This window comes from Notothenia rossii (genome assembly GCF_949606895.1).
Source record: "Notothenia rossii genome assembly, chromosome: 11".
Taxonomy (NCBI): domain Eukaryota; kingdom Metazoa; phylum Chordata; class Actinopteri; order Perciformes; family Nototheniidae; genus Notothenia; species Notothenia rossii.
The window spans coordinates 4,884,820-4,912,755 of NC_136910.1; the positions used below are offsets into that span (position 1 = coordinate 4,884,820).

At 42.0% G+C, this 27,936-nt stretch overlaps 1 protein-coding gene across 1 annotated transcript; it reads left to right on the forward strand.

The window, feature by feature from the left end:
* Positions 1 to 10: 10 nt before the first annotated feature.
* On the forward strand, positions 11 to 27,696 carry zc3h7bb (zinc finger CCCH-type containing 7Bb). The gene is made up of 21 exons (XM_079658031.1): positions 11 to 152; positions 1,471 to 1,532; positions 1,643 to 1,679; positions 1,850 to 2,047; positions 2,132 to 2,290; positions 2,797 to 2,937; positions 3,019 to 3,061; positions 4,080 to 4,306; positions 5,355 to 5,649; positions 6,845 to 6,903; positions 7,029 to 7,128; positions 8,812 to 8,973; positions 10,181 to 10,386; positions 12,062 to 12,162; positions 12,250 to 12,431; positions 16,098 to 16,177; positions 18,261 to 18,517; positions 18,811 to 18,916; positions 20,803 to 20,911; positions 21,108 to 21,241; positions 24,572 to 27,696. The coding sequence occupies exons 2-21, from the start codon at positions 1,474 to 1,476 to the stop codon at positions 24,605 to 24,607; spliced, it is 2,691 nt and encodes an 896-aa protein (XP_079514157.1). The 5' UTR covers positions 11 to 152; positions 1,471 to 1,473; the 3' UTR covers positions 24,608 to 27,696.
* Positions 27,697 to 27,936: the final 240 nt, after the last annotated feature.

Sequence of the window (27,936 nt, forward strand, 5' to 3'; positions counted from 1 at the left end):
AGAGAAACTCGAGCTTTTCCCTCAAACTAATGACAGGGACACTAAACCTAAAGAAATGCGCCTGGACATTGACTGCTAGTGTATCCTGCCTGTATCGCCAGCGCTGTGTGAAGCTATCTCTGATCTGAAACCCCGCTGCGAGAAAACTCTCGGTGAGTTGATATGCTAACTGAGGGCTTTAGCTGTTAGCTTGGGCTGCACTAGTACAAGTTAATACATGCTAGGTAGTTTGCAGTTTATAAGCAGTGTAGCCTTATCTTTCAACTCTACAATAACGTAAATAATAACAATACTCATGACTTGGAGCATAATCGGACATTTTAAAGCTGTCATAATTTAAGCTACAGTGATTAGCATTTAGTACATTCTTCTACATGCTAGTTAGCGTGTACTTAACTAGGTAACTAAATGCTAGCTAGTTGGCACTCGGTTTATAAACAAGGTAGCCATATATGTCAGCTCAACAATAATATAGATAATAACAACACACGTAACTTGGAACATAATCAATCATTTTCAAAGCTAACATAATTTAGAACTCTTCATTTATTTAATGTTAGCTAAGCTACAGTGATTAGCATTGGGTAAGTAGCGTCAGCCGGCTAATCCTAACGGCCGTGTAGGTAAACCCAGGTAGGGTCAATTATAATAATAATTATGCATTTAATTTATAAAGCGCTTTTCAAAATACTCAAAAGCACTTTACAAAGTCCATGTTAACGTTGCTAACAGTAATAGCAGCAACCCAATGCTAGCAAGTTGTTTTTACATGATAAGCTATTGGTGAAACGTCAGCTAATGTTATTATTTTTTTCCTGACACTGCTTTGGCTAACAGTTAAACTATGTAGCTAATGCCCCTCTAAAAAAAAGCTCCATTACTAATTTCGAACTATCTGTCAGTTATTAATGCTAACGACACTAGCTGTTAGTGGCCCGCTTAACCGTTAGCAATTTCGGCTGTTTGTTTACGCCAGTCGGGTGATTGCTTAGCTTTTTTTGTAACAGGCCTTAGTTTGATTATGTAGGAAGACTTTAATGAGAGCCTGTTTTGAAAAGTTCTTTAATCATTGCAGAATATAATGGAATGCAGAGGTGGGAGAAATACTCATATATTGTACTTAAGTAAAATTAGAAGTACCAGAGTGGAGGAAAGAGTAGAGCAACTTTGTGCACAAATGCACAAAATGTGACATGTCATGCACTTTCCTTCACGTGATGAGTTACTTCTTTCATGGACAAAATAAATCATTGCAATTGGAAAAAGGATACGTTTTAATAAAGATGTAGTATCTAGGTTTAGTATTTGGATTGGACTAGACTTCGGGAACTGAAGTGGGAAAGAAGTACAAAGTAGCATAATATTGAAATACTCTAGTAAAGTACTGATGTAATGTCATGTGGATTCATTGACGGTAGCTGTCAGATTGGTTGCAAGAAGTGGAATAGTTAACCTTGTTTTTCCCCTCAGACCATGGATCCTGATCGACAGAAACGAAGAGAGGAAATTCAGAAAGCCATGAGCTTTATCCAGTAAGTGCAATGTTTACCTTTTAATGCCTCCTTTACGAACCCAACCATTAAGGGTATGATACACGTTGGATATGTATAACATTGACATCCTTCTATGTTTTTTTCAACAGGTCATCATTGCCTTTCCCAGAGCCAGAGAGTTATGAGGTATGCATTGATCCTTTTCACCACATTTCTTTGCAACAACTTGCTCCTATAATACTTTTTCACTGTTCTCCCCATGGCTATCATTTAACTAAGCTCAGAAATGTGATTTTATAAGCGTTTCCCCGTTGCTTTTCTTGATTCCTCACCTATAACCTACATATTCCTTTCAGGCATTTATGGCCCAGTTGGTGTGTAACTTGCTGGACGAGGGCAATTGTTGCTTTCGAGATGGGGACAGTCGTCAGGCGGCCCAGCAGTACGGTGAGGGGATCAGTGTCGCCCGCTACGCTCAGGCCGAGGCCCTCGTCATCCCCAACGAGCTGCTGGAGAGCCTGTACGTCAACAGGGCTGCTGCCTGCTACCAGACGGTGAGGGACAAGTGAAAAGATGGGATATGTCACTTGCAGATGCTCATCTGGAATAAGAACATTTGAATAATCTCTGTGTTTCAGAGGGAGTATGAGCGCGGGGTGCAGGACTGTGACAGTGCACTGTGTGTGTCAGAAGGCAGTCGCAGGGCTTTGTACCGAAAGGCGATCTGTCTGAGGGAATTGGGACGAATCCGAGAGGCCTACGAGTGCGGAACCAAATGTCTCCTCACAGCACCGCACGTATGTTGTCAGCACTGAAGATATTCGAATCATTTGAACTTCAGACGTTTGTTATCTCTTTGACATTGCTGTTGAAATGGGTTTTTTCTACAGCATTGTACACGTGTAGGCAAATCAAACAACAGTAAAAACGTACAATGAAGGAGCAGCAGTACACACTCAATATTGTGATTCAAGGGTCAAAGGTCTTATCGTCATATGCACAAAGTTACAGTGTAGAAATGGCAATGAAAATCTTCTGAGCTGAGCTCCTCCAACAATGCAACATAAATAATAAAATACAAAATAAGAAGTTGTGCAAAAAGTCTATAAACATGTAAATATGATATGTAGTTTGCACTTTATAAGCAGTGATGATATTTAATTAGAAAGAACACTTGTAATGTAGCAGTTTTAGTGTATTGATGTTTTGAGTCAGCTTTTATCATTTTGTTTCTCATTGTATTTTAACTTCAAAGTGAATACATCTTGCTAAGTGGGGCCTCTCGTTGTGACTCCTCCTCCAGGACAGGCAGGTGAGCGACCTGGCTCAGGATCTGGCCACCAAGCTGGGCCTGAAGGGTCGTAAAGCTTACGTCAGCCCTCAGACGGAGTCCACGGCCACAGACGGGGAGAATCACGGGGAGTCTAACCCGCCCACAGGAGAGGTGGGTGCTGTTGTGAAGAAACATACTCAGAATATGGTGACCGATTGAGAAGCTAATCTTGTCTGTGATTGTTTTCCTTAGATGTCCTCCAATGGGCTGGAGTCTCTGGGTGACATGGAATCAGGTAAGACAAACGTAAAACATCTTGTTTATACTATATTGCATGTTCTCAGCAGGAAACCGATGGACTGTCCACTCCAAGTAGGGAATGAGTCCTTACCCCAAGTGAAGGAGTTCAAGTATCTCGGGGTCTTGTTCTCGAGTGAGGGAACAATGGAGCGTGAGATGGGTCGGAGCAGCGGGAGCGGTACTGCAGTCGCTTTACCGCACCGTTGTGACGAAAAGGGAGCTGAGCCAGAAGGCAAAGCTCTCTGTCTACCGCGCCATTTTCCTTCCTACCCTCACCTATGGTCATGAAGGATGGGTCATGACCGAAAGAACGAGATCCCGGGTACAAGCGGCCGAGATGGGTTTTCTCCGCAGGGTGGCTGGCGTCTCCCTTAGGGATAAGGTGAGAAGTTCAGTCATCCGGGAGGGACTCGGAGTTGAACCGCTCCTCCTCCTTCGCGTCCAAAGGAGCCAGTTGAGGTGGTTCGGGCACCTAGTGAGGATGGGAGGAGACCGAGGGGTAGACCTAGGACCAGGTGGAGGGATTATATCTCTTCGCTGGCCTGGGAGCGCCTTGGGACCCCCCAGTCAGAGCTGGTTGATGTGGCCAGGGAAAGGAACATTTGGGGCTCTTTGTTGGAACTGATACCTCCGAGACCCGACCACGAATAATCGGGAGAAGATGGATGGATGTGTTTGAATTCAATCCGACACACCGATAAACATTCCTGTTTGTCATCTTGCAATATAATTATTTATATAAAAAGTTATCAATGCAATAAACCGTATTTAATTTACATTATTTCATTTCCTATTCTGTTCTTGTACGTATCATATTCTATTGACATGTATACAGACTTTTTGCTCTACTTTTTATTTAGTATTTTATTATATACTGTATGTTGCATTGTTTGAGGAGCTCAGGTCAGAAGATTTTCATTGCCATCTCTACACTGAAGCTTTGTGCTACGATAAAACCTTTGAATCTTAAATCTTGAATCTATTAAACACACCCATGTGTTCCTCCTCCTCAGGGGACATGTCTAACGCGCAGTGCATCCCCGCTCCTCTGGCCACTCCCATCCCGGTCAGCGATGACCCGTCGAGCCCCGAGGGGACGCCCTGCTCTGAGATGTCGGAGAGCCCCAGCAGCCAGGGCGTGCCCCCCATGCCCTACTCCGTGCCCGTGTCGGAGCGCATGGACGAGTGCAGCGTCATCAAGGACGAGCTCGACAGTCTGCTGGAGTGCATCCCAAAGAAAGTGAGTGAAGGAGCGATGAGCGTTAACCCCTGAGGAGACAGAAATATACTATAAGGAAAACACAAGACACTCATCACGGAGGTCACAATATCAATCGATCCAGCAGAGCAATAGCCTATAGGTCAAACACAGAAGATCAACAAAAGATATGACATAAAATGAACTTACCAAAGCTGAAGTCGATGGTCAACTTCATTCATTTTCTTTCGGTTTTACTGATTGTAATCGCTATACGCTGCTCTCTCTCATCTCCTCGTATCAACTACACTTTTTAGCGGCACACGTACTTACAACCAATCAGCTCTCTGAATGATGAGATGACGTTTGGTGGGTATGCCAGCACTTTGTCCCACTGGTGATTATTTTTTTGTCGCACACATTGAATAGAAAAAGACTGAGCATGCGCACTGTAGTTTTTAGAGCATCAATTCATTTAGATAGAGAGAGGGGCTTGCCCCACATCGCTCAATAGTCCCACTGTGGACACTAACTGGAAGAACGCAGACTAAAACGGCAATGTGCAGACGAATCAGAGGACGAAACATGATCTTAAAATATATTTCAAGATGTATTTTTTTGGCATTTCTTTTGAATTCTTATTTGAATTACTTTCTGCTGACACTAGGTGGGGCTGTCCCCCCAATGACCAGTCGCCACTGATTATGTGCAATATGTGCTATATATATATATATATATATATATATATAGAGATGCCGTTAATAACTGGCTGCTAAATCTTCAGAACTGTTACAGGATGTGTTTTTTGTAAATTGTGTAACTTTTTTTGTATTATAATTTTTTTTAATTCTTTGAAGTTATTATTATTTTGTATCTTAAATATTTTGTTATGCACGCTTCTTAGGTAACATTAAGCTGTCTTTGTCTCTTTTCTGCTGTAACAATGTACATGTCCCCTCTGTGGGGCTGATAAAGGTATTCTGATTCTGATATTTCCCGACAGGATGGAACCGGTATATTTCCTTTTTTCTAACTTCAAATGAAAGTCTTTTCCCTAAAGTAAAGCCTGCCTGTATTTCTCCTGCTCCAGAGTCCGGTCCAGGGTGCGATCCCCACTAACCTCCCCAACACGGCGACGGGTCTCCGGCCTCCGTACTCCCCGAGCCTCCCGGCCCCGTCCCCCCCGCTCCCTTCAGCCTTCTTCAGCTCTTCCCTCAGTGAGACGACGCCCCTGGAGCCCTTCACGCAGCTGGCCCAGCGGGACCAGGGCTCCACCCAGGCGCAGGACGCTCTGGGGAGCTTCCCCACGGGCGAGACGGACGCTGACGGGAACGTGGGAGTCTCCGCGGGCGGGCTGGACTCGCTGTCTGAGTACACTCTCCCTGGTGAGTCTAAATGAACTGCAGTCTTGCACTTGGTTGTGTTGGCAGAACAGGTTGACTGAGAGATCATTCACTTCTTTCACAAGAAATTCTGTATTTTTTTTATATATATATTTTTTACATTTGGCAGCATACAATTGTTATTGTTTTTTCAAGACATAATGATTGTACATCTTACGTTTGTTTTTTCCGAAATGCCTTTTTCTGTTTTTATACAAAGATAAAATAAAAACAGTAAAAAGTACAAACATTAGGGAGTGAACAGGACTTCACAGTCAAATCATACGTTTGTACAAATAACATCTGGCTGGCCTAAATCAGTCCACCTTCACTTTCTCCATCATGACACAAATAGTTCCAGTTTGTAATTGAAATTCTGTATTTCAAAAGTATATTAAACATGGCATGTTTAGCATGGTGGTTCACTCACCAACAGTAAATACATTGGAGCAACAGAGATACATTTACATTGCGATTGACCCTCAAATGATTTTGAAGATTGAACAATTTTTTGAAGTACTGTTGTATCTTGCACAGGGTGTCCGCGGGGTCTTACAAGTTGATAAATCAATTTAGTGAAAATGAAGGCTATCAAAAAGTATTAAAGGGCATTTTCCAAGGTATTACATTTTGTAGCTTGTTTTCAATAAGTATATGAATGGTCCAAAGAGGTTGTATTCTACAGTCTGCCTGAATGTAATCATTGCGTAGGTGTGTAGTGTGATTCTGTGTACTTTATTTATGGCATCCCGTTGGGTTTGACGTCATCTGAACAGGACATCGCACGCTCACTGCTTGATAGCGCGCGAAGCTCCGTTTACGCCGGTTGTTAAACAACATCGTTATGGGGAAATGCAAGTCTGCGTCCAAATGGTTGGAAGATAAGGAGGAAGGACAATCATACTGTGTATAGTCAATGTGAGGTAAAGTGTGTCGCCAAGGTAACCGGTTAAAACTCCAAGTGGCGATGAGGTCTTAACATGTATGGAAAGGGTCTGAAAAGGTCTTACATTTGACTTCAGGATTCCTGCCTGTTGCACCATCACTCAGATGTTCCTCTGGATGGATGTTTAGCTTTGTACGCAAAACTGTTGATACAAATTTGTATTGAGGAAAGATAAGCATGTATGAGCGACATTTTGTGTTCTAGGAATCAGCAACAACAGCCATAATAAAAATGTGTGTGTGTGTGTTTCAGGGGGACGTGTGTGTCACAGCTTCATCCCAGGGGTGCGCAACAACAGCGCTGTACATGCAGTGAGTAACACACACACACATTTGCAACAAACAGCTTTAACTGTTAATGGTGTTACTTTTGATTAATTAGCTTAATTTGACTGACTATGATTTGGGCTTAATGTCCCCCCCGTCTTCTTCTGCAGAACGGTCCAGCAGGAACAAACCTGTCTCTGCTCTCCAGGAATCCTCTGGCTGCCACACACGAGTTTCGGCAGGCCTGTCACGCCTGTTACAGCAGAATCGGTTGGTTTAAGTTTCTGTTACCTACTTTTTCACAAATACTCACAATTGGATGTTGCAGCATTGCCCTCTTCGTTAGCACCCCATGCTGTGTTATTATATGGGAAATTGAGTGGCAATCATTTATATAAGCTGTCCCATACTGCCGAGTGTTGTCGTGTGCTGTAGCGCAACTATCCTTTCACATTACTGCTGTATATACAGTACTGTATATACAGTACTGTATATACAGTACTGTATATACGGCGGCGTATATATAGGGCAGCGTTAGGCACAGTGAGTTGTGCGCAGGTGTTTGGATCAGGGGGTCACAGGTTCAAACCCCACTGCAGTCAGCATGTCGTTGTGTCCCTGAAACACTTCACCCCAAATTGCTCCTGTGGGGATTGCCCACAGTATTGAGAATGTAAGTTGCTTTGGATAAAAGCGTCTAACAAGTGACATGTCATGTATTCACTGTATTTATTCTTATCTGTGTATTTATTCTTATTTATACATTTCCCATCTATTTACCTTTTATTTTGTATCATTTTTTTTGTACATAATTGTGTATATAACTGACTGTTTTGCACTCTGGTTAGACCCTCCTTAATTTCGTTAGACTGTGCTTGCATTTTGTAATGACAATAAAGTAATCTAATCTGATATAGAAAGAAAACTACCGTCATTTTTGGACTCTAAGGCGCACCTGAATATAAGCCGCAGCAGCTAAATTGAATGATGTGTACATATATAAGCCGCACTGGCCTATAAGCCGCAGGTGTTTTTAATGTTTCATTACCATATGTAAGGGTTCGTGCACAGAGGGGATTGTCAGGAAAGAGATGGCTGTTTGAGGAAGCTCCCATTTATTAACATTTCAACAAACAAGTTGCATATTTGCATAACGTATTCAAGTGTTAGCATTTAGTGCAATAGTAGCTACAGAACATGTGCTGTGTAAACTGTACTGTATCACATAGCGTTTCAGACACACACACTTTTCACTTTCAGACTTAAACGGTGCGCTCCCAGCGCACGTACCGGCAGTGATCTACAGCAGTGGTTTTCAACCAGTGGTACGGGGACAAACTGTCTCGCTCTCGTAATGTCTGTCTGTCTTGCTCTCGTTCTGTCTCTCGTACCTCTCTCGGTTCCACTTTTACTTTTGCGCGCTACCTGTCTCACTCTTTTCCGGCCTCCAGCTTTTCCTGCTGGAGCCCGCTGCTTAAAGGTGGGGGGCGCGGACCTGCCATAGAGCCCATAGAGTTAAAGGTGGTGGACTGTAACCTGTAAAATCCATAGATTTAGGAGGTCCCCTGGTGGCCGTTAGCTGTAAAAATCCATAGATTAGCCGCACCGTTATATAAGCCGCAGGGTCGAAAAATGGGGAAAAAGGCGCGGCTTATAGTCCGAAAATTACGGTAATCGGAGACAATTTTGCTCATTTATTAATTGTTTATAAAAAAAATGTCAGTCTCAAAAATGGAGATGTCTTTCTTCTCTCCTTTTCAATTATTTTAAACAGATTAATTTTGGTTCTGTCGAAAAATAATTGGTAATATAAGTAATTGTTTCAGCCCTAAACACTTGAAGGGATATTAAGTCATCATGGCCTCTCGAACTGATGTACAGAATGCATTTCATCCTAAAATTGTGATTACAGGTTGATTTTACATCTACATTCCTTCTTCCTCTTGCACGCAGGTCCACGAGTTATGGACTACAAGTACCAGCCGGAGGCAGCACATCGCTGCAAGAGGGACGTGCTGCTCTGCCGCCTCAAAAACACAGACGACCCGACCTGGAAGAGGATCCGCCCTCGGCCCGCACGCAACAACTTCCTGGGGGCCTTCGTACTCTGTAAAGGTGTTTATTTGATTAATTAAGTCCTTTGATTAAGCTGGCAAACACATTTACTTAAAATCAGCTGCTGTCTAGAGAAAATGATGAGTTCGATAACAAACGTACAGTAACACAATATTCCTATTGAAGGTATCAAAGATATTTTAATACTTGCAACTATGACGTCTCCACCAAAGAGAGCGTCCTGTTCTGTGTGTAACCGACTCTTCTTATAGGAAGACAACAAAGCTTGTTAATGTTTACATGACAAACAACATCCTTTGGCGCAGGTGGTCGCCCTATGGCAGTAGGCACAACTCATTGGATATGCAGATAACCCCTAGAGCAAATTGCTTCCTTTCATCCTATCTTCCTGTAGTGTCATAAAGCCCCTTCCAAACACATGTAAGGCATCTGTTTTCACACATACATGGATATGCCTTTCATAGGATACCACCCAATAAGAGAAACAGATTACAGTACCAATAGGCGCTTTCACACCAAGTACTTTTCCCACTTTAGTTCATCAGAACTCTTTAGTTCTGATGAACTAAGTACAGATCACGTTCACACCGGAATAAATCCCTGGGGGAGGATTAGGCAAATGAAGCCGCTGACGTCACTTCTTCTTCTGCTTTGGGTTTACTGGCAGTCCGCAAACAACTTCACGGCGTATACTGTCACCCGGAGTCCCCGGAGTGGGGGACTGTCTTCAGTAGAAGCTGCTCGGACTCCCAGCAGCTTCTACTGAAGCCTTCCGAGTGAATCGCCAGAACGCCGACACCTCCTCATCTCCACCGCTCCCATGTTTTCTTTTGTGTTGCCATAAGTTAGTCTCTCTGCGTTTCTGCGCTGGGCTAATGCTAATGCTAATAATGCTAATGCGAGGAAAATAAAATGGCGGCTTCACAAAACCTTTTGGGAGTTTTACGGGGCGTGGTTTGCAATCCGCCCAGCCAATCAGACACAGGAACCTTTTTCTCCCACGAAAGTCCCTGCTCTCTAGTAGGGACGGAAAAGGGGGTGGAAAGATTCTCATGAACTCAGTTCTAGTTCCGGATTTTTTTAGTGTGAACGCACATTTTCTGAACTATACTGGGAAAAGTACTCCGGTGTGAACGCGCCTAATGTTAATACATTTGATCACACAATTTGCGTAACAGGCGCAAGAGCTAAATGGAAACGGCCATTGATTGTATTTATATTCTGTCAAACCTTGTTCCTGCCACAGAGGTGCAGGAGCGTCAGGAGTGCCAGTACGGAGAGAACTGCACGTTTGCTTACTGCCAGGAGGAGATCGACGTCTGGACGCAGGAGAGGAAGGGAGCGCTGAGCCGAGAGCTGCTGTTCGACCCTCTGGGCAGCACGGAGCGACGAGCGCTCAGCGTCACCAGACTGCTGCAGCTGCACATGGGCATGTTCATGTTCCTCTGTGAGGTGAGGCCAAGGTCTGTGTTTATATTCTCATTATAAAGGTGGTTGCAGCTTCCTACCTTATTTTTCTTAAAGCCACTATAGGCGCCTCTTTAAAACAGACATTTCCAATACGTTATGATTTTGTTTGGATGTCTTGTTTGCCTTCTGATGCTGGTTTGATGTTATGCTGCTCGTGTGGATAATCTAAATCATATGATATTCCTTCTACACGCATTCAACATTTACAAGTCAAAACAAAGGATGGTTTATTCAAAAAAAGATAGTGGGAAGTGTAGTCTTTTATCTTTCATGGACTACAGACTAGGGTTGCAAAGGGGTGGAACATTTCCGGTACATTTCCATGGGAAGTTAAGCTGGGGAACTTTGGAAATATTCCATATTGTAATTAACGTGAACTAACTGGGAATTTAGGGTAATGTAATTGAATTGTATCATATCCAAGCTTAAATATAAACATTTTGTTTTGTCATAAGAAAACATCCATGCAAAATTATACAATTAAAAGAAACATGACATTTCAACAGATGTATTTGTAAGTAGAACAGAACAAGTTTTAATTATTTTATTGAACAATAATTTGTTTTATTGAAGAACAAAAACATGAATGTTGAGTTAAATATTACTCATTCAAAAATGAACAAAAAAATTGGTGTGGTCTCAATAGCCATGCAGTAAGCGGTGTGCTCTGTGCATGTGATTGAGGAATGGCATGGATATTTTATTTTATTTTTTTAGTCAATGTATTGAACATGTCAGAAACAAAACATACAATAATAATAATATATATTTTTTCACTCATAATAATCATAACAAAGTACAAAAAAATAAATAATAATAATTCTAAAATAGTCTATCATGTTCAACAGGGGCAAGAAGAAGCTTATAAAAAACGTTTCTGGTCCAACCCCCTCTAGCAATCATTTTCCTTATAAATAAAATATTAGGTCATCGTCACCAGTGACATGTTTGTCTTGTTAATTTGTTTGTTTGTTTTTCACAAAACAATCAAATTAACATAAAAAATAAATTACTTTTACAATTACCAGACATAACAAATGGAATTTTACAGGTCCTGTTCCTAACCATTCATGATTTGGCTCCTAAATAATACTTTCAGTTTAGATTGACTTATACAATATTTCAGTGCATCGTTAGTTATTCCACAGACCAACACCTTTTGATGAGATGCAATGAAGTTTGGCATTTGTTCGTACATATTCAAGTGTACTTGAATGGCATCTGTTTGTTTTAGTCAGATAGATTATGCTAAAATATACTTTCCCCAACTATATTTAACTTCCCTACAAAGAGCCAACCTTCAATTTAGAAAATTCCAAGTGTATTCCCGTGGAAAGTTTCCATCTTTGAAAATTCTACAGACTACTACTATTTGACGTTTTCATCAAATAAAAACTGGTTCTAACAAAGGTCTCTTCTTCAATAAGTAAGCATGCATTGAGCCTGTTGCTCTTGCTAGAGATATTTATTTCAACTTTAAACTGTCTAGCCTTATCCAACACATTATCTTTCTCTATGTTTGAATAATTATTTCTATTTAATGTTTTTCTATTTTATTTTCTAAAATGGAGCTGTCACACAATCCAATTTCCCCCCTGAGATAAAAAATATAATTCTGATCTAAACTTATGTAAGCATCTTTTACTTCTTTCCACAGGAATGTTTTGACAGTAAGCCTCGCATCATCAGTAAGCGCAGCAAAGAAAACTTAGCAGTCTGCTCGAACCTCACAGCTCGACACCCGTTCGACGACAACAAGTGAGTGTAAAGAAGTTTGTGAGTCTTAATACATGTTGTCTGTTGGCTTGTATCATTTCTATAACTGTGTTTCTCTATCCTCTGCAGGTGCCTGGTGCACGTGGTGAGGTCGGCCAACGTGCGCTACAGTAAGGTGCGTCCGCTGCACCCGCTCTGTCAGTTCGATGTTTGTCGCCACGAGGTTCGATACGGCTGCCAGCGCGAGGACAGCTGCTCCTTCGCTCACTCCGTCATCGAGCTCAAATGCTGGGTCCTGCAGCAGGACACCGGTGGGTGGAACACACACATCTCTTCCCAACTGGAAATCATTTAAAAAAACATATTTCATTTACAAAAACGTTCTTTACTTAAAGGTGGAGTAGGTAATTCACTTCAGAAACACTTGTTGTTATATTCCATGGAATGCTCTTAACATCCCGATAGCAATGAATACATGAAATGCTTTGACAAAAAATACATACAAAAATGTATCTGTGGAAGCCGTAGCGCTGTAAAAAGCACGACCAATCATCTGAGCCGGCCCGGCTAAAATAACTGGATGGCCTACCTGCCTGTCAGCCTTCCATCTGTGCACAAACTTATCTCGTGCCCTCATTGGTCATGTGCGCGTTGGAGGAGGGGCTCTGTAAGGAAGTCTGAAGGAAGGGGCAGATTTTTTTCGGTTGCGTATTTTCATATTAATTTTAATCAAAGTAACGATCTGTTTCTTGTGGTTGCCTGTAATGGCTTCAGATCCCCCGTGTGCATGTGTCAGCGTTTTGGTTGTCTGATAGAAGCTTTTATTCAGTTTTAGCGAGATTTTATTTCCTTCATTCATCATTTTTTTTCCCCCCCGTTTATTCGCTTTGTTCCATTTGTTTTTGAGCGGAGACCAAGCCCCCAGGAAGTGCGCCAGACTCTGAGGAAAATATTCGTTGTGTCCAAACGGCGGTACTACACTTCCGTATCAGTCGCTGGGCCCGGAAATACTTTTTCCCGTTGACTAACATTGGGAAAGAGACGTCTGTAAATCATTGGATAATTTTTTTTAAACTAAATAAACTACCCAGTATGAACATTCGTATAGCCCTTATTAAAAACATTCGGTCCTCAAGTTGTAAAATGTGCTAATAATGTTATTCTGAGTGTTATTTTCCTCTGCTTCATTAACGCGCATCTGAGAGTGGGAGCTCGGGGGCGGGCTTAAGGGGCAACTCAACTGTGCATGCTCTGAGCGCCCATACGGGTACTTCTGCTCTGACAAAGCTAAGCATGCTGGGTAATCTGTGACGTTTCGCTCTCTCAAAGGTTGGGCCATTTTGTCCTCATGCACCAATGAACAGCTCTCATAGGAAAGAACGAGACCCCGCCTCCCACGCTGTATCCAGTTCTTATTATACATCCATGGAGGAGACGTCTGCGGATAATTCTGACCCATCTTGAATGAAAAATAATAAACGTACTTTTGACTGCACTGATGGCAGTGGTGGTGAACTAATAATTCCAACGATTCAAAGCTGCACCACCAATATCCGTCTTTTACTTTTTGTTTTAAATTAGAGAGACCCCTAGACAGACATTTACATAATTTGTGCTTCTCTGTAATAATCCAGTAATTGATGATTAATAACAGGTCTTCCATATTCCTGAAGTTATGCATTCCCAAATGTATGATGCATTTGATTATGAACAGCACACATAGTATCTAGTTAAGCAAGAAAAGGGATTTTTAATAAACCTGCTTTCTCAGGGTGTCCGTGAGGTCTTAAAAAGTATTAAAAGTTGATAAATCAATTAAGAGAAAATTAAGGCTATTAAAAAGTATTAAAGGGCATTTTCCAAGGTATTACATTTTGTAGCTTGTTTTCAATAAGTATATAAATTGTCCAAAGAGGTTGTATTCTACAGTCTGCCTGAATGTAATCATTGCGTAGGTGTGTAGTGTGATTCTGTGGAGTTTATTTATGGCATCCCGTTGGATTTGACGTCATCTGAACAGGACATCGCACGCTCACTGCTTGATAGCACGAAGGTCCGTTTACGCCGGTTGCTAAGCAACATCGTTATGGGGAAACGCAAGTCTGCATCCAAATGGTTGGAAGATAAGGAGGAAGGACAATCAATACTGTATATAGTCAATGTGAGGTAAAGTGTGTCGCCAATTGTAGGAGACGGGAGGGCTGATCATTTATTCCGGAAAATTCCTCAGACCTACTAATTGACCTAACCGAAGTTATTGAGTCTATGTAAGTTTACTGCTTGGCTCAGATCCACTAACGTCAGCAAGATTTCACCTCTATCAACTCCTGAAGAACCAGGTTCAATGAACTGCTACTTCAATTCAGACGACCCGCTAAATCTGTTTAAGCAAATCTGTTTAAGCGATCCCGAAGGATTTAGATATCAGTAAATGAGGTGTGGCCCTACCGAAGGGTGAGTGTGGCAGGGTGCAATCTGACTGGAGTTAAGACAACATGACAATTCTATCATGCTGTGGTCATTTTCTAATATGTAACTTTAATTCACAGTTTTACATTTATTACATTCAATTGTAACTTTAACTGCCCAATTCAGTTGTGATATTTAAATCTCCCGATAGGATTTAGAGGCCTCCCCTCATAAAAGACCGGTGATAATAAAAATCGCATTCAAACTTTCATTCACCAAATCAATTCACATAAATTCCATACCTATAATCCGACAGGTGGCGGGCCTAACATTCACAAACACATACCTATAATCCGACAGGTGGCGGGCCTAACATTCACAAACACATACCTATAATCCGACAGGTGGCGGGACTAACATTCACAAACACATCAATCCATTCAAGAAAGAAATTCGAGAGATATTTACCAAGTTTGAGAGAACCTGACCAAGAGCAAAAACCCAGCTCTCCAGGGATAGAGTATACCAGGGGAACCCCCCCTCTCTCTCTGTCTCTCTATCTCTCTCTCTCGTTTGCTCCCTCTCTGCCATTGTCTTTATGCTCAAAAACAGGAAAGAAAAACCTAAAGACACCTCCTCCATACCCATATTTGTGGAAACTGGGCATGGCCTCTGATCAGAGGTCGCGTTAACCGAATATTTTCCGGAACAGCGCCAAAGTTTCCCCGCAGCGAGGCTCCGGTGTTATGCCGTGTTATGCATGCCCTCCAAAAAGGAAATTATACCGTTTCCAAACCTAACTGTGCCGTACAAATCATTGAAATGTCTGTGAGTTTTGGCTTTACGCTGTGCACGCTCCCGCGAGGTGCAGCAGCCATGCATGACACGGCGCATGTGAACTGTCCCCCCCCCCCCCCCCCCCCGTTGACAGTTTACGAGCATGCTGCTAACCCTAACCCTTAACCCTGTGTAAAGGCCGAAGGGTAATTCTGGATTTTGACGGAAGTTTTACGATCCTGTCTGTCAAAATGACGGGCACCTCTGCCTCTGATGTACATTACTGGACGTGAACAGACATATTCTATGGCTATGGCATAAGACACACCTTCCCATGTTTGTGTAAAAAGTTCATGACCTCTAGTGTGCAGGACTTGCAAAATATTATTCTCGGCTATGGCACAAACACCTTTTTGGGGCCTCAGTGTGTTTCTCCTTAAGTCAGGAGCCCCCCTCCCTGTGTACTGCTGTGAGGGGAGAGGGAAGAAACTGTCTCTCCTCTTAAACCATAACAGGCTCAATTTAACAAACCACTTGTTTTGTTTATACTGTAAATATAGAAAATCATAAAATATGAAGCATATATTTGATTATATTAACTTATAACTAACTTTTTAGTTTTAAGTATTCTACCTAATATGGAGATCTCAACACAATGTAACCGGTTAAAACTCAAAGTGGCGATGAGGTCTTCAAATGTATGGAAAGGGTGTTAAAAAATATCTTAAAAGGTTTTACATTCGACTTCAGGATTCCTGCATATACCCTGATTCTAATATTTGTTGCTTCAGGTATCACACATGAAGAGATGGTGCAGGAGTCCAAGAGACACTGGCAGCGGCTGGAGCAGAACGCACAGAAGCAGCAGAAGGTGAGACAGGACACCGCACTGATAGTTTGATATCTAAATCTTTCTCACAAATGTAGTATAGTATCCAGTGAGGCTGTCCAACAACATCATCTCGGACCCAAACCATGTTTTGAACAACGAGTATGAACTGCTACCATCTAATCAGAGAAACCGGGTCCCGCGATTCAATAAAGTCAGAATGACAGTAAATAGAGACACACTGAATCCAGATCAAATGCACACTAAAGGCTCTTTGAGCAGGTTTTGTTATGTTAAATGCAGGGCTGCAACTAACGATTATTTTGGTAGTCGACTAATCGGTCGATTATTTTTTCGATTAGTCGACTAATCTAACGATTATTTCTGTCACACCCTCCATCTCTGCTTCCTGTGGGCACGGCTCCTTTTCCGGGCTCCAGTGCATGTTTTACCTCAAGTCTGCACACCTGTGAATGTCACCCTGTTGTCCAGTCCCTCTGCCTTAACATAACATGATCCCATAGAAAATTAAAATAATGACTCATGAAACATTTGAATTTGAACTTTGAACTTGTTTAATCAAATGTATTTGAATAACATAAATACAAAAAAATCATAATGAAAACAAAATAAATAATACAAATTCAATCGCATTTTATTCTTGTCATTTCGCAGACCCTTGTTAATTATTATTTTAAGTTTGGAATTAATTACAGCGTCCATAAAGCTCTAGTGTGCTCTACTACGCTGTAAGCTTGGCGCTGTTTAGCAGCTCGTTGGTGGACACGCAGCCTCAACATAACTGAAATAGCGTTTGCTTAGCAAGCATTAACCATGAGACGTTCTGTTTTCCAACATGTAAGCTAACGTAAACATGACTATGGCTAACTTGCTCAAACTTACCCATGATCCAAAGTAGCAGTCCTCACGGTTCCAGGGTGCTTGCGTTTTAAATGCTCGTGCATCACTGTAGTGCTGCCGTGGAATGCCAATTCCCCTTTACAAATTCTGCATTTCACTGACTTCTTTGGCTTGTCGTCTGTGAAATACTCCCACACTTTCGAAACTCTCGGTCTCGCTTTTTTGAGCTCTTCATCACCCTCATTCTCTCTCCTTTCCGCCATCGTTCGTATTCTTTCTTCTTTGTTGTTAGTAAAGAATGCAGTCATGGCAGACAATGGAGAGTATACTGCCCCCAGCACTTCCTGTAGTGCTTTGCATTTACAAATGAACATTTGCGCAGTTTTGAATTAACGTTACCGGCTCTCTGATTGTTTTTATACGACGCGTCGACACTAAAATTCCGCGTCGACGAATTTTTATGATCGACGTCGTCGATTATGTCGACTAATCGTTGCAGCCCTAGTTAAATGTTTGTTGTTTGTTTTTCATGTATTGTGTCTTGATATTTGTCTATGTTGATGTTAAAGTCAAGTCAAATTTCAGACTTGATCTGGCCATTAAAGAATCCGGTTCTTTCGACAAAAACTCAAACGAACTACAGCAGGGTCGCTGCTTCAACGTCACGCCAACTCAAGATCCATATTCAAACATACAGATTCTAAATGGTACGAGTTGAAGCGTTTGTTTTAACAGTTTGCAGGAGGCAGGGACTTGCTTTCAAGCAGAACACGGGGAAAAACAAACTTTTCGGAACCGAAAGCGATTGTTTACGTGTACGGCGTAATGACGTACAGCGGCCTCGACAACTTCTGTAGTCCAATTCAGCCACTTGGTAACAACCATCGTTTTTCAGACACGTACACTCTTCAGAAATTACCAGTGGGGTCACTGCTGATGGATTTAATGTCGTAGAACAAAACGTGATCCGTCTCTTAGATGTGTCTCAACCACAGACCTTACTTCCAGATATTTTCCTAAATCCTATGGAGAAATCCCGTTGCTTTTTGGCGAAGGAACCGGAAGTGGTAAAAATGCTAACTAACTTCCGGGTTTTAGGACGTGTCCCTGTGGCACTCTGTTATCGTATCGTATAGCAGTTCCTCCCATTGTTGTCACGATACCCCAACTTTGAAAGAACACTTTGAAATGTGTTCAAGTTGCTAAAATGTCTGTTTGTTTTATCATCATAATCAATATTGAATTCTCTCTCCCTGTGTTTCAGCCCATCCACATCCCCCATCCGAGCAGCAGCATGCCTGCAGGAGGCCTGGGGGGAATGGGAGGTGGAGGGGATGGTATGGGTGGGGGTGGTGTGGGTCCTGTGGGGGGGTTAGGGGTGGGAGGGTTGGGAGCAGGAGGGGGGAGAGGGCGACCCCTGAACCTGAAAATGAAGTTTGTGTGCGGACAGTGCTGGAGGGAGGGACAGGTCAACGAGCCAGACAAGAACCTCAAATACTGCACCGCTAAATCCCGGCACAGGTGAGGAGGCACACACACACACGCACACACGCACACACACGCACGCACGCACGCACACACGCACGCACACACGAGACAAATGTGTTAAGTCTCTCAAGGGGAAATACTCCTGGTAAAACAAAATGTAGATATTAACCTCCTGCCCCTTATTTTGAAATAAATCATAAATCTTATCGTGGCAGACTTTAATATAGTCAAATATTGATGTCTTGAAAAATCTTGAACTTCTGTTGTTGCTCTTTTTAAGGCTTAATGCTTGCTCCCTTTATTTAATTGGATCTCTGTCTCCTCAGCTGGACGAAGGAGCGTCGAGTCCTGCTGGTGAAATCCTTTGAGAAGAAGAAGTGGGTCGTTGTTCGGCCGCTGCCTTTCTCCCGCACCTATCCTCAGCAATACGACGTGAGTTTTTAAATGATGTCTGTCCCTCTCCAGCTTCCTCCTGCTCAGTACAGCCTTGGCCCTGGGGGACAGCTGTTGTTGTAAAGGTCTTTACCCCTGAGTCTTATTATCATAGTGCTGCCAGTGTGTTTTCATGTTGACACCGTGTCATATAACACAGCAATTCAACTCCTTAATAACCATGACTGTATTCCAGTTGTAGAAAAGGTGTTTTAAAATTACATTTCATTTAGCTGACGCTTTTATCCAAAGCGACTAACAATAAGTGCATTCGACCAAGAAGATACAAACTTGATGAAAACAGAATCATATAAGTGTGGGGGAAACTTCTGAAGCAATGAGAGTCAGGACTCAGAGAGACACGAGGAGAGCTTACCACACGGTCAGACCGCGTGGCTTATCTAAATCAAGGCTTTAGACAAGCCAGTCCTTTGTTAGTATATTACACCGAACACAAATATAAACGCAACACTTTTGTTTTTGCTCCCATTTTTCATGAGATGAACTCAAAGATCTTAAACCTTTTTTATTTACACAAAATAACCATGTCTCTCAAATATTGTTCACAAATCTGAAAAATCTGTGATAGTGAGCACTTCTCCTTTTCCGAGATAATCCATCCCACCTCACAGGTGTGGCATATCAAGATGCTGATTAGACAGCATGATTATTGCACAGGTGTGCCTTAGGCTGGCCACAATAAAAGGCCACTCTGAAACGTGCAGTTTTGCTTTATTGGGGGGGTCTGGGGGGGTCCGAAAACCAGTCAGTATCTGGTGTGAGGGTTAGGGTTAGGGTAATGTTGTGAATCGAGTGGCCTGTGTTCATCGTCCATAACATACGCCTGCCCATACCATAACCCCACCACCACCATGGGCCACTCGATTCACAACATTACCCTAACCCTAACCCTAACCCTAACCCTAACCCTCACACCAGATACTGACTGGTTTTCGGACTCCCCCAGACCCCCCCAATAAAGCAAAACTGCACGTTTCAGAGTGGCCTTTTATTGTGGCCAGCCTAAGGCACACCTGTGCAATAATCATGCTGTCTAATCAGCATCTTGATATGCCACACCTGTGAGGTGGGATGGATTATCTCGGCAAAGGAGAAGTGCTCACTATCACAGATTTTTTCAGGTTTGTGAACAATATTTGAGAGAAATGGTTATTTTGTGTATGTAGAAAATGTTTTAGATCTTTGAGTTCATCTCATGAAAAATGGGAGCAAAAACAAAAGTGTTGCGTTTATATTTTTGTTCAGTGTAAGTGCTTCGGTCTGACCACACGGTTGAGATGCTACAATCAATTCTGAAGAGCCCTCCTGTAGCTCCAGGTTTGAACTATCAGAGTGTAATAATCAACAATCTTCAATAGATAGACTAAACAGCTGAGGACACTGAATCACATTTGTTGTCGCTTAGGGCTCGGGGTCATCTACACCCCGAGAAGGATGTGTTCCAGCTGTCCCACAACAATAACTATCTCTGACCGAGAGTAGCCCGGTCATAAACTGGCAACAACAACAACATGCTAGGGCAGCCCCTCCTTATGGGGGATAACGGCTGCTCAAGGCTGGTCAGCTGCGTCAGAGGGCGAAGGAGGACATGCAGGGCAAATGATTCCCCAACAATAAGTACATCAGGTTTCATAGAGCCAAAACATTTCAAGTGCTACTCAACTGGCTTTAGATAAGCCAGTCCTTTGTTAGTATATAAGTGCTTAGTTAGTCATTGTATTGCTGATGATCAATATAATGTATCCAACTCTTACTGTTTACAAGTGATTGCAACCCTAGTTTCAACAGTAAGATTTTGACCAACCCTCCAATCAAAAGACTCTGTTGCAATACTGACATTAACACTCTCCCTTTGCCTCGTGCAGATGTGTGTGCACGTGATGAAGCAGAAGAAGTGTCACTACATCGGGAACTGCTCGTTCGCTCACAGTCTGGAGGAGAGGGACGTGTGGACGTACATGAAGAACAACAGCTGTAGGAACCTTCCAGAATCAATGCCTTTAGAGCTCAGATATAGATTGAGTCATGTTACTCCTGTAATAACTTTGAACCCCACTATAGTCAGGATATAGGAAACTGATTGCCTACCGCAATTACTCCCACTGATTGTTGTTCTGCTTGACATTCAATCTCACTGAGGTCATCTTCTCTTTCTTTCTCACCTCCACAGTGAGAGACATGCAACAGATGTACGAACTGTGGCTGCAGCTAACCAATCAGAGCCGGCGCAGCGACATCTCCACGGTGACGCCCTCCCCAGAGGACAAGCAGGTCACCATAACAGCGGATTACACAGAAAGCATGGTGAGTTTAACATTATCGTGATTAAAATGGCTGTCCCTCTTTCCAGGGGTTTAAGATCAAGTGATTGTGGCACTTTAGTTTTCTCTACCGATGGAAGAGGAAAATCTGATGATGTTGATTTATAGAAGTGTTTGCATCAGTTCAACCCTGGTATTTCTGAACAGCTGCACATCATGAGGCTTCACTTATTTGATAGGTATTAAACCATAAAGAGAATTAGTTTCAAACCATTTTTTCACTGCAGTGAGTAAACTACTTGCTCTCCTGCTTTATGCACCCTCAGGGACACGGACAAATGATTTTAATTGAAGGAAGTTGATTCAATAAAAACAGAACAACTAACAAATGAAATCCAATTCGTCACCTTGATATTGAGGATTTAGACCCCATTTACATGCAAACGCATACGAAACGCAAACGAACCGAATTCAAAATATCAAAAAAGTCTTCCGTTCACACGAGACCACTCGACCCGCTGGAGACGCTGTAGTACATATGCCGGGCCTCTAAGTGGCGCTGAACTTCTGCCACAAAATACACCAAAAGCAGCGAATAAGACCCCGAGCATGGTTGCCATGGTTGCCCCTCTGTTTATTCTCTGCGGTGGATTTAGCAACATGTAGTTCATGTAATTCTCCATGTCCACTTGTTGCTGATGGTTGTGGTAGAGGAGCTGTAGATTTTGCACTAACGTCTGTAGCATGGTCAGTAGCAGTAGCAGAAGCTACTGACCATGCTACAGCAGAGGCGGGGCTATGGCTTCATTGTTATCAGGAAATGATCGTATAGGGCGTACACACGGAGCCATTTGGCCCCCCAGAGCGGTCCGTCTGCAGATCTATTCACCTTGGGACCCGTTATCGTTTGAGGGCTCCGTTTCCGCGTTTCCGTTACGGCCTCGTGTGGACGAACGGGCTATACACGAGAGAAAAGTAGCGGATACAACCATTTGCGTTCTCGTGTAAACGGCACCTAAGTTTTCGGTTTTTCTCTTTTTTTTCTCCCAAATATGACGACATTCAAAGCTTCATTAGAAAACCTCAATACAAAATGTATTAGCATCTTTCAACCACGGTTTCAGACTTCTTTCCAATAAAAAAACTCAAAACACAAAGTGAATTTTTAAAAAGTGATTTAAGAGGGCTTTTGGTCCTGGTCTCAGAGTAAACCTAAATATCTCAGAAACCCTCAGAAATGTGTTTCCTTGCTCTGCCTCCATTTGCTTAGTTAGTATTATTGGTATTGTTGGGGAAACATTTCCCAAGGCCCATAACTGTGACCCAGTTGATCAGTTCATACTGACCTGACTGAGCACACGCACCTGTAACCTTGGCTGCTGTGCTCTCAGTGTTTTGTCTCCCTGTTCCTGCCTGTTGGCGTCAGCTCATAGAGGTGTTATCCTTCCATCTTGTTATGCACAATGTTGATTACTCTAATCCAATCCACTTTATTTATATCGCACATATTAAAAACAGAGGGTTTACCGAAGTGCTTCAGAGCAAACATAATAAAATATAATATTACAATAATAGATCAAAGGCACACAAAGGCTTTGGACAGACAATAAAAGCATGCAAATCGATAAAACAGCTCAAACTGACTCGAAAGCAAGGGAAAAGAGGAGGGTCTTCAGGCGGGGGCGACAATTTGACATGAGGGGGGGGGACAGGTCGTTCCAAAGCCTGGGGGCTACCACTGAGAAGGCTCGGTCTTCCCTGGTCTTTTTCTTGGTTTTAGGGACTACCAGCCGCAGCTGATCAGCCGACCTCAAAGCCCTTGAGGGGGTGTACACCTTTAGGAGGTCGGAGGTGTACTGAGGGGCCAGCCCATTAAGAGATTTAAAAACAAACGATACAATCTTAAAATGAGGGTCTAAGGACAGAGGGTGTCGTTTTCTCATACTGATATTCTGTACAAACTGTGCTGTTGTATTTATTGCAAAGTATTTTTACTGTATGTATGTACAGCACTTTGGCTCCTCCAAAAATCGTTTTAAAAATGTGCTATATAAATAAAACTTGATTTGATTTAAATGGACAGGAAGCCAGAACAGGTGTGATGCAGGGTTTCCGCTAGGATTTTTTCTCGCCGGTCAAACGTCCGGACGGAATTTATTTTACCGGACACATTTGAAACTTACCGGTCATTTTTCAATAACAATAATAATAGGAGTTGTGTAGCAGAGTTTCCGTTAGCAGGTAATTACCGGACTAGGACCGGATATGCTGATGTTTAAAACTCAGTTAATGGGAATCATTTTTATATTGCTTCAGTTTATAATCGTAACAGATCGAAAAATTCAGATTCATTTTTCAATAAATGATTCAACAAACAACATAATTATTACATTCAAAGAAACTACTTGTAGTAGATGAAGTACATTATTCAAAAGTTTAAATTACCTTTGAATAATAACACGTGAGAAACGGATCCTCTCTTTTCCCCTCTCCCTCCCTCGCTCTCCTGACCGCCCGTCAGTTTCTCATGCAGCGAGCTAAACAGTGGGCGGGGCTTCAGGTCAGACTCAGCAGCTGATCTGATCTCTCTCTCGTCCGGTTATACTTCACTCGCGTTTATGTCCATATCGATCAGATCCAGGTCTCCTGATCGGCCTTTATAGAGAGCACAGATCAAACTATTAAGAGTGAATATCGGCCGATAATGACCGGCGGCCAATCGATCGGAGCATCGGACATTTTGACCAGCAGGTTTTGAATTTACCGGTTTTTATTACATTTTACCAGCTAAAAAAACTGTAATTACTGGCTAACGGAAACCCTGGTGTGATGTGCTCATGCTTGCGTGTTCCTGTAAGCAGCCGAGCCGCAGCGTTTTGTACCAGCTGCAGGCGTTCCAGAGAGGTCTTGTTTAGGCCGGCATAAAGTGCATTACAGTAATCTAGACCCGTAGAAACAAAAGGCATGAATTACATGCTCAAAGTCTAAAAAGGATAAAACCGGTTACATTTTGGACAGGAGCCTCAGGTGATAAAAACTGGACTCAACCACAGAGTTCCTGTTTATCCAATTTAAAAGCACTGTCGATTTTGACGCCCAGATTTGTGACAATGGGTTTTGCATACTGTTTTAAGGAACCCAGGTCAATGGAAGGGACATCACCATTTCTCTGAGAACTAGCTAAATACACGGCTCTGGGGTAAAGAGTTCAGACCCGTGACATGTCTTGTGAATTCTCCGGCCGAAGCTCCAAATAAACAGTCAGTGTTTGCCATCAAAGCTCCAGCTCTCCTCGTGTCTCTCTTTGAGTCCTGACTCCTATTGCTTCAGAAGTTTCCCCCACAGTTATTATGTGATGTGTGTTTTGTTTCAGGGCGGCCGGCGGATGTCAGATGGCGACGACCTCTGAGTGTTTCTGCAGACCTCCTCTAACATCGAGTGTGAGAACAGACGGACACACACACCACAAAATGGTTGACCCCACCCCCAACAATATACACACACACACACACAAACACACGTTCACACCAATCACAGGCACCGCTTAACACACAGAGAAAGCTCTGGCTTCAGCGTTGTGTTTTAATATCTGCAGTTACACACAGCATCCTTTCGGTTCCCCTTCAGCAGATTATACCGCAGAAACTCCACAGACAACTCTGACTAAAACATGATCCGCAGCGCTCTTTGGGATGTGTGTGTCCACCAGATACCGCTTTTCTTATTCTTTCTTAAAAATCCTCGCAGCACTGAAAAAACGCGTATTGGGTGGGCGCGCTGGTCGCAGCTCTTAAATGTAGCTTGGTGATTAATTTAAAACCAGAATTAAAAGCGCTAAAAGTTCAAATCGTAACTTTGCAGTGCCAAAAAAAAAGCCAAGCCCATAACGCTGAAGAAGAATAAAGAGATGTTCAAAGAGGGTCTCGGTGGACACAACCAAAACCCTCTTTTCCTTCCTTCACGGGAGCATTACAAGAGGGTCAAAAATAACTGAGCGCATTTGTCTTTTTCCTCCAAGGGGAGTTGTACTTCCTTGTTGTATTGTCTGCCATATTGGTAGAAAGCAATGAATGTAAACTAGGGAAATTAGTCATTGAAATGGTTGCTGTGGTTGTGGAATGTATGCCAGTATATGCCCCAGAACACATGCCCCTATATAGATATAAGAAGGCTTCCTGATAGGTAGTTATGTTATAATACACACACACACATAAGCAGTGAATGTGTGGAAACTATACATGTTATCACGTGTGGCTGAAGTACACATGGCTCATCGTAGCTAAAGCGTCCATTATGTACTTTAACGTAAAGCACACCGCAGATGCCCATTAAGAAACGATGACCCTAATGACACTGAATAATAGTGAGGTGAATTATGTGATGAAAAAATACGAGTTTGTAATAGTTAAATAATGGAAAAAAATATAATTTAAATAGCTGAGAGGAGATGAGTTGCAGGAATATTAAGAATGTATATTTTCGATGGTTGATTGTAAGAATAGAGTAAGGGTCTCTCAGTTAAATTGGGGTCATTATTTCACCGAAAAACCAATCATGCCCCTGCAGCCTTCAAGAGGAAACCCTGTTTTCCTCATATTTCCATGTGTTATGTTCCTGATGGCTATAAGTAGCACCTAATATTAACTTTTTATTCATGGGAAATCATTCTCACCACATAATGTGCCTATAAACACACACACACACACACACACACACACACACACACACACACACACACACACACACACAGGCAGGATATTGGTTGCCATGATGGATCTATATTCACACACACCCACACTTAAACACACACACACACACACACACACACACACACACACACACACACACGCACACACTCACACACAGGCAGGATATTGGTTGCCATGATGGATCTATATTCAGATACACACATATTATACATATTTAATGCTATACTACTAATAATAATTGATAACTTAGCGGTTAAGCTTAATAAATATATAACCTGAAACCTGTATTGATTACATAGAAGAACTTCTTGTTATTGAGGTATTGCTATATGACATGTAACGCTGAACTAGATGACTATAGTGACTTTTATTTTATAATTATCTTTATTTTAGTCATTCTTTTCCTTCTGTGCGGGTTGTTCCAGACGTGGTTTGGATAACGGGGGTTGAAGCGGAGATTACGTTTAATGAATTACGAAATTAGTTTTTTATTTGTTCACATTTTTCTGCAGCTAAACTGGACGCACGTCATTTGAGAGTGGAGGTTAAACGTAAGAGAATCTGCTTTTCAATTCAATTTCGTGGAAAATGCTTTAAAATTGGAGAAAGATGTGAAAAGACGTTTTAGCATAAGAATAAGTGTTGCATTTCATTTTCTCTGGATAAATACAAAATGAAGGAATCATGCAACACTCAAAGCTGCAGTGTCGTAGTTACCCCACTCTTATAAGCTGACTTAATGCCCACAATCTTATTCTCCTAAAACGTCAGATCTGAGGTCAGTTTCCCTGCAGTTTTTTGTTTAATTGTTGCTAACGAGCCCTGCTCTGGAACAGCCCCTGATATTAGCTTCTTGGAGGCATCGTATTACTACTACTCCTAGTATTATGATGAATATGATGACGATAATGATTGCTATCTATTTGTATTTCTTCTCTATATATGCTATTGATATATGTATGTTAATTGCAATGTATAACTCTCTTTATATATGTATCCATGTATGAATATAATAATTAACAGTGAATATGTATGCGCAGTGAGCAGAAAGGTTAAATGTGAGGACATTTCACTCGGTATATATTAATGTTGTCTGAGCTCTGTTTGTAAGCCTTAAGATTATTTGGGCGCTGGCCAGAGATAAAAAAAAAAGAGGATTTTTACAGAATATAATAACGTGTTTCTCGCTCACTGCCCATTGCTGTGCGTTCTTGTTTAAAATTCACCAGGCAAAGACGGATATGGAAAACAAAAGCATACATAGTAGCCTATATATACTCCCATATAGCGCCTTATTCGATATATAAGATGATACATACCCCCTATTGTATAATCCTGCTTACTATATACAGTATATAATACCTGATACCTATTATAATACTTAGACGCCCTTATAAGGTAATTTAGATAAGAGATGGTGGAGATGTTTATTTTTCTGTGGCTGTGGAAGAGTGTTTTTAAAGAAGTGCCGCACACTCGAATGCTCTTTTACCCTTCAATCATTATTTCAGGATATTCAAAAAGCAGCTCAGATCTTGACGTGGTCTGAAAACGACTGGTGGACGACCGACAAGTTGGTCTTCCTTTTTTCAATTTGATTTTGGGGATCTTCTGTTGTTGGAGAAAGACACGGATGATTCACACGGGACAGATAACTGTGAATCTTCTCCTGCATTGTTCTGTGTGTTGGTAAAAAAAAAAAGGTGGATCGTGATGACACAAACTAAAGGGCAGGAAGGTTTCTGATACATAAAATGCACACATAATAAATCTCACGTGATAATCTTTACACATTACCTCCTTGGTTTTGACTTGAGGGGTTATCAAATGATATGGTTGATTGAATGTTAATGAATTAATCTAGAATGTCTAATGGGTTTATTTTTGAGTTGTTCGGCCTCATTACTTTACTTTTTTTCCCGTTACACGTCTTACTGGTCCTGCATTTCACAATCAATGCGGAGACATCCAAAGACACATTTTAGAAATTATAATATAATCATTAAACTACACGTATCTCCCTTCAAAA